The following is a 7,005-nucleotide window of genomic DNA, read 5'->3' as shown; positions in this document are numbered from 1 at the left end:
GCATCTCCACTAGTCCCCCCGACGAGGCCCCCGGTGAGCGTTTTTTCCATTCGGACAGCGTAATTCGGCCCAGTCGTGCCCCCGGTTCCTCGTTTTCGTCCGGATTTGGGCCTAAATTCATCCGGCGATCCCACGCCATCCCCGGCCCCCCGGGAGCGCTCGGGGACTCCGGACGAAACGAAAGCGCGCGAAACGGCGAGGAAACTTCCCGCGCGTCTGGTGGCTCCAACTTGTCGGCGAGAGAAACCGATCGTCGTCCTCATCGCATCGTCTTCCGCGCGCTGTAAAAGCCTGCCGCCGGTCAGCATTCGCCGGCCGCGTAGCTTCCACGCGGCGAATTAATGTCGTCGCATCGTCATTCGCGCACGCATCGTCTTCCGCGCGGCATTAATCGCCGGCTCTCGCCGCGCCCGCCGCTCCTATTTAAGGCCAGGCCGCTCGCCGCGACGCCCCTGCTCCACTCTTCCTCCATTTTCCCCCTCCACTCACCGGCCACCTCCAACGAAGATGGCGTTCTCCGACGACGACGGCGCAGCCTCCAATGGCTTCCCCCGCCGGACGCTCCGTCAGTGGGAGGGGCACCTCCTCCACCAGGCGGGGTACCCCTGCCCGCCCGACACGAGGCCTCCCGGCGGCGGGTGGCGACTCAGCCGTGGCGGCGTACCAATCCCGCCGCCGCCTCAGGGCGACGCCCTCGACGCCGCCATCGAGGAGGCGCGGGCTGACGATGACGGACGAGGAGCGCGCCGACCCGCGCCACCACCCCGAGAACTACACGCGCTGGAACTCATACTTCCTTCGGCGGTGGGAGCGGGAGCTGGCGGCCTACAACGGCCCGCCACCTCCGCCTGCGCGCAACAACGCCGCGGGACGACGACGGTGGTGGAGCGCGCCGGATAGAACGCTGGTGAACGTCCTCGATCACATCGAGGGCGGAAACTTTCCGGTGCTCACGATGCCCCTCGCATCGAGGGCGTCGACGAGCCGCCGCCGGGAAACGTCCGGCAGCCACGGCGCATGGCTGCCAGCTCGTCGTCTTCCGGATCGGCGCCGAGGTCGTCCTTGGCGCCGGTGAAGAGGGAGGAGCCGGCGTCTCCGCCGCCGACCGGAGGCGCAGCAGCGGCGCCCTCGTCATCCGCGACCAGCCTTCCGCGCCGCAGGGCGGCCGGAAGAGGACGAAGAAAGAGGCCGCCGCCGCAAACCAGCTCGCCGAGGAGGAGGCGAAGCGCGCGGAGGACGCAGCGATGGCGGAGGCGATCGCCAGATCGCTTCAGGACATGGAGAAGGAGAAGCGCGCGGACGACGCCGCACTGGACTGGGCCGGGCGCGGCCCGGGAGCGCCGGCGAGGCGGAGCAGCGAGGCGAGGCTGTTGGACCTGGCCGCCGCGCAGCGACTCGCCGCCCGCGCCGGCCGCGCCGCCCGCTCCAACCGCCGCCGCCGTCCCATTCGTCGACCTCGAAGCGTCGGACGACGAATGGTACAAGCCTTCCCCGCCTCGGTGGGGAGACGCCGGCCGGGGCAGCGACAGCCAGGCCGCGCCGCCGCAGGTCGACGACAACGACGGCTCCGACGACGACGGCGGCGACTACACGGTGTTCTACCGCCATTTGGGCATGTAGAGCGCCGTGTTTTAAAATTAGCATTTGAATTTCCCTAGCCGAATTCGAAATATAGTCGAATTCGGCCTCTATGTATGAACTCCGCCCGTTATGTAGTAAATATCATTAAATTTAGTCTATATTCACCCGTTTTTAGCCGTAGTTTGTCAAGTTTCCGTTTTTTGAAGTCGACGGTAGTTTGTCAAGTTTCCGTTTTTTAAATTCGCCTCGTCGACTTCGCCTGGGCACGCGGCTGGGAAACTGCTACTCCCCACGCCAAATCTTCCTCCAATCCGGACGAAAATTTCGCCGGATTTGGGCGTGGGGAGCGCCAACGAGTGGGGATGCTCTAAGACAAGATGAACATTTATGATGCAAGAGCAAGATGAACTAAGACAATACAAGAGCAACAAGCAAAGTAACAGAAAAGTAAAAGAACCGATACACAACCGAACCGAGATGAAGACACGAGATGTGGGGATGTTTCTCGTAGTTCCTTTCCAAGGAAAGTAAGTCTACGTTCGAGAGGTGTGGTGTCACGAAGGCCACCAACCGCCACAAAGACGTCACCTTACGCTTCGGTGAGTCCACAATCAAGGTTTACCCACTTAGCCACTAAGCAAGGCCGGGCGAGGTGGCAAAACTTCACAAGGGGTTGGGGCAAGGCTCCACAACAAGAGCTAAACAGTTCGTTTTCAAATGACCGGGCACAGGAGAAACAAAGTTCCTCTAAAAGTAAACAGAACCAACTAAAAACGGAACACTTAAGAACCATGCTTATCTATCCATGAAAAATAGTTGTGCTATATATACATAATGGTGTTCACAGAAGTATTTGAATCCAAATGTTCACAGTTAATTATTAACCCCATTTTTATCTGTCTTCACCATCCATCACTCATGCCCGATTAAGCTTCTTCCGATGCTCTGTATTTGTAGTATGCAATCTTTATGCACACTATACTGCAAGGATAAAAAATTACTTCACCAACTATATTTGTCAAAAAATAGATGTCAATACAAACACCTACTTAGTATTTTATGCCCAGCCTATTATCATGGGCCTATAATAAGATGTTACGCTGCGAATCTTGGTTTCATATCAGGAAAGGAGCTGGAGCGTGGAACGGTGTTTGTTTAAAAAAATACAGTATGCCCTCAAATGTAATGATTTGGGGGATCAGCATTTTGCCAAGCACTCAGCAGCATAAGATAATGAGTACATATCTTAATTTCGTTTAGCTGATTAAAAGAAACTGGGTATATATCATAACAAATACCGAGTTTCACATCTCAGTTGATGAAGTTTCACCAAACATTATACTAGTACTAAGAAAACATGACATCCATAAGTAGGTGAACATTGGCTAATACTACGTGCTTCTGCTTCTTGCTGACTTATACAACCAGTTAAAGTTGAATTAGAATGGCTCGTGGCAAATGCTATGATGCTCATATATTAATGCAAGACAGTTTTTCTTATCTCTCTGTATAGCGGGTAAACTGCAAGGTCCAGCTTTGCAGGCAATCACTGAGGAGCTGCAAAGATCATGGAATTAGTTATCCAGAAAAGTAAATAAGCAGTCACTGAACCTACAGAGATGCACTTGAATGATGGGTACAGACAAGCAAGGAAAAGTTTGAAGACGTCATTACCACAACAAGGACAATTATGTGAATTTTTGCAACAATAGGAGATAACTTTACTCCACAAAACATATATTGGCCATTTTGGAGTTATCATGTACTTGTAAGCCGCATGAAAATGCTTTTAGTTGTAGGGGCTAAAATCTCACACTGCCTATGTAAACTCGTAGTAAATCCTCCTAATTGTAGGCAAAGCTTATGCAATACACATATTAAGCGGAAACATGGTAGAACAAATTCTAAACCCTACATCCAAAGGATCACCCAACCAAAGCAAAAGCATTTTCTCTCAAGTCTCAAGGAGCAGGAGAAGTGATAAGATAGGATCATACCTGGTTGTGTCCCCGACTCCTCGTGTGTACCAGATATCTATAGCACATTCATGTATTCCATATATAATGCTGGCACAAAGATGAATACACGACCAAACCCAGACCCCCTCCTACGAAGTCACTAACAGCACGCTGTCTATGCTCTCCGATGTCAGCCAGTGCCTCCGCATTCTCTAACCGGGGGCATGAAAATCAACAAGGAGGCATCCCACGATTCTAGGAGTTTGTTTCACATAGCAATGGTACTCTGGATTGACAATCCCTGCAGGGAAAGTTTTTAGGCTAAACACACACATGAAAGTCGTATTATCTGAAGAACTGGCTGTTGCATTACAGAGGGGGGGGGGGGGGAATGGATGACGTAGGTACCACCATCACGAACCCCGCTTTTGATAGTAAAGAACGGTACTAAAGGAAGCTAGACACCGTAGTTTGGTCATTCGGACAACCATTCCTAGTACTGCTCAAGCTACCGTATCGCATAGCGAAAATGCGAAACAATCAAATTAGCTTTGCATGTCAGGGTTCAAATTTCACACCTGAAGAACCAGATATACCATAAAGAGCTGCAACAATAGTTGACTTGGCTTATCTATGCAAATCAATCAGAACACACAACGGACAATCCACAACTATCACAATCTCCTGACAGCTGGAAATAATTTTACATGTAATATAATAGAGAAATTAACATCAATCAGTTCGGACATCACTAATTCTCACTAGCATGAAGCCTCACATGTTTAACAAATACCATGGAATGTAACACTGTTGTAATCAGATAACAGTTAGCTTATCAAATCATATGGAACAGAGATACAGACATACAGCCGTCCCTGACTGCCAACCAAAAAACAATGACCTGCAACAGAATGGCAGTCATGTGCATCAACATGGTACTACTAACTTGGACAGTTGAGGTAATCATGCTAGAACAAAGAGACGGGGCTACTCTTCAAACACTGAAACAAATTCAAATACTCTTGCATGCACATACCAGAGCAACAGATCATTAACAACTTCCAGAGCAATTTACTATGCATGATCAAATGCATTGGCATCTATTATGACTTCAAAAGGGTCACGAATAGAAAAGTCTGATCCTCTCTTGAAGCTCTGAATGTAATCTCCTTGAGTATCAGAACTGCCAGTGACCAGCACTGAGGAGGCTTCACTGGCCCGTTTCGTGGACCCCAGACTTGCAATTCTGGAATGCACCTCCTCTATCGAAGTGAAACCAGGAGCCAACAGAATCACCACCTCCTTCAGCACCAACGCGCTCTCAAAGAAAAATTTGAGGAAGGCAAGCTCACTTCGGCCCCCTCGGAAACCATGGAAAAAAAGGCGCTTGACGCGTGATCGGATGCATTCTATGGTACCAGACTCATGCCAGAATTTCATGTTGAGCTTGCCAGTGGATTGATGCGTTTCTCCAGACTGAAAATTGGATCGAACCAATGCACATTCAGTTCATTAGCCATCGGCAGCAACTAGCAATCTGATGTACAGCATAAAAATATAATGATGCAAATGAATGGTAAAAGAAGCATCAGGGTCTTCACCTTGATGTGGAGCGTCTCAACATTTGGAAAGCATCTGAGGATGCTGGGAACCATCTTGGCATCATTGCGGACCCCAAAACGCACCTCGAATGCCAGGATTCTCACACTTGGTACCATGGTTCTTGGGCTCACCTTTGTCCCAGCCTGCAGTTGCGATCACAATGCGCCGCGCCCAATTAAGAAGAGAATAAAGATCACAGATTTACATTGATCGATCAAGAATACATTGAACAAAAGGGGGCACCTTGATGATGGTGTTGCCGACCTTCAGCACGTGATTTCCTGGGTCCAACTCCAAGTAACCCAACAAGTGCAGCTTGGGGGCACGACCAATCTTGACCTTGCTACAAGCGCCATCAGGGGTACAACCTTTGTTACCTTCCGAATGGATGATGAGCCGCTCAAGGCATGGGGCGTCCACGACGAAGATTTCTTGAAATGACCCAATGATCTGCACGCACCGGAGGCTTTGGCTGACAAGGCGGAGGCGAAGCTGGAAGAAATCCCCTTCGACACAGAGCGTCTGGAGCACGGGGCTTCTGTCGAGGATGAAGTCCAAATCTTTGGTCTCCATGAGGACGGTGCAGAGGCCGAGCTCACGGAGGTTGGGGAAAAGGGAGGTGCGCGGGAGGTCAGCCGTGTCGGGGAACTTCCAGAGGCCGAGGTAGAGGCGGGTGAGGGAGACCATGTCTAAGAAGGTGGAGGGGAGATCGATGGCGTGTGGCCACCGGGAGTTGAGGAGCACGAGTTCCTGGATGCCCTTGGCGGCGAGGATACGGAGCCAGCCCGTGAGCAGGCCAGTGAACTCGTCCGTGTAGAAGCTCCTGATGTGGACGCAGCGGAAGGGGCCTGGGTGCGTGGCGAGGACGCAGGACACGGCGGAGGTGGCGAAGGAGAGGTCGGCGTCGAGGAGGACGAGCGGGGTGGAGCGCCAGACTGGGCGCCAGCGGCGGGAGAGCGCGGCGGTGCGCGCGGCGTCCTTCACGGGGAGGCGGGAGACGATGTTGCCGAGGAACGCGTCCGGGAGGCGGCTGAGGCGGTCGACGGCGTCGTGGGGGAGGAGGGCGCCGAGGCGAGCGTCGGCGGAGACGGGTGGGTCGGGGATGGTGTAGTGGGTGGGGAAGACGAAGCGGGCGACGACGCCGTCGATCCCGCCTGGTTCACGCCAGTGGCGCAGTAACTGGTCCCCCAACTTGAGAACTAGGGTCTCCATGGTCGCCGCCGGAAACTCCGGGGAGCACAAGCTGGCGAAGAGAGGTCCCAGCTCGTCGTCGTTGCGGACCAAGTTGAGCGCCATCTGGAGCGCGAAGTTAGACATCCGGGTGTCCATGGCCGCCGCCGGGAGCGCTGCGACGAGTTTTGAGCGGCGCGTCCTTTCCGTGGAGTGGAACAAGAACGGCGGAAGAGAAGGGGAATTGTTCTGAGCGGCCGAAAGAACTCTAAATGGACTCAATCTTTGGAAACCCGTTGCTCGCGAAGTAGCACATACGGAGTAGTACCTTTGACGAAATCATAAAAGCATCATAAAACAATTGAAAAAGCAAGACAAAAAGGAAAACAACTACTCCATAATTGTTCTTTAATCAAAAAATACCAAAGTAACTAGACATTGATCTCCTCTACAACCTTCCCTACATTTCAAAGAAAAAAAATTGTTTGTATAAAATTAACATTGTCGTCGTGGTGAACAGACAGATGCCATAGGATGGCTTAAGTTGGGGCCGAATGGACGTATGAGGATTCGGGGGAGGGTTTGCGATTAGATGGGAAGAACTTCCGGATGCTTTCCTCAAGAACACAACCAAAGGCCGGTATGCAAGAAGAGAGACAAGAGGAAGAACTCCTTACTAGATCGCTAGCTTTAT

General features: G+C 52.1%; 1 protein-coding gene across 1 annotated transcript; it reads right to left on the bottom strand.

Annotated features, from left to right (window-relative positions):
• Positions 1 to 4,613: 4,613 nt before the first annotated feature.
• On the bottom strand, positions 4,614 to 6,470 carry LOC124681931 (F-box/FBD/LRR-repeat protein At5g22660-like). The gene is made up of 3 exons (XM_047216704.1): positions 5,385 to 6,470; positions 5,141 to 5,284; positions 4,614 to 5,015 (listed from the first exon to the last, which is right to left on the bottom strand). Exons 1-3 carry the CDS (start codon positions 6,468 to 6,470, stop codon positions 4,614 to 4,616), a joined length of 1,632 nt encoding a protein of 543 aa, XP_047072660.1.
• Positions 6,471 to 7,005: the final 535 nt, after the last annotated feature.

The sequence above is a fragment of the Lolium rigidum genome, unplaced genomic scaffold, assembly GCF_022539505.1.
Source record: "Lolium rigidum isolate FL_2022 unplaced genomic scaffold, APGP_CSIRO_Lrig_0.1 contig_61479_1, whole genome shotgun sequence".
NCBI lineage: Eukaryota > Viridiplantae > Streptophyta > Magnoliopsida > Poales > Poaceae > Lolium > Lolium rigidum.
Note: the sequence above shows the minus strand (reverse complement) of the source record. Positions and strands in the feature narration are given on the sequence as shown.

Excerpts from the sequence above, each read along its gene's own strand:
- LOC124681931 (XM_047216704.1), bottom strand. The coding sequence starts at position 6,470 with ATGGACACCCGGATGTCTAACTTCGCGCTCCAGATGGCGCTCAACTTG. Across the intron at positions 5,285-5,384 it reads TCGGCAACACCATCATCAAG|GCTGGGACAAAGGTGAGCCC; the intron begins GTGCCCCCTTTT and ends TCGCAACTGCAG. Across the intron at positions 5,016-5,140 it reads TTGAGACGCTCCACATCAAG|TCTGGAGAAACGCATCAATC; the intron begins GTGAAGACCCTG and ends TCCAATTTTCAG.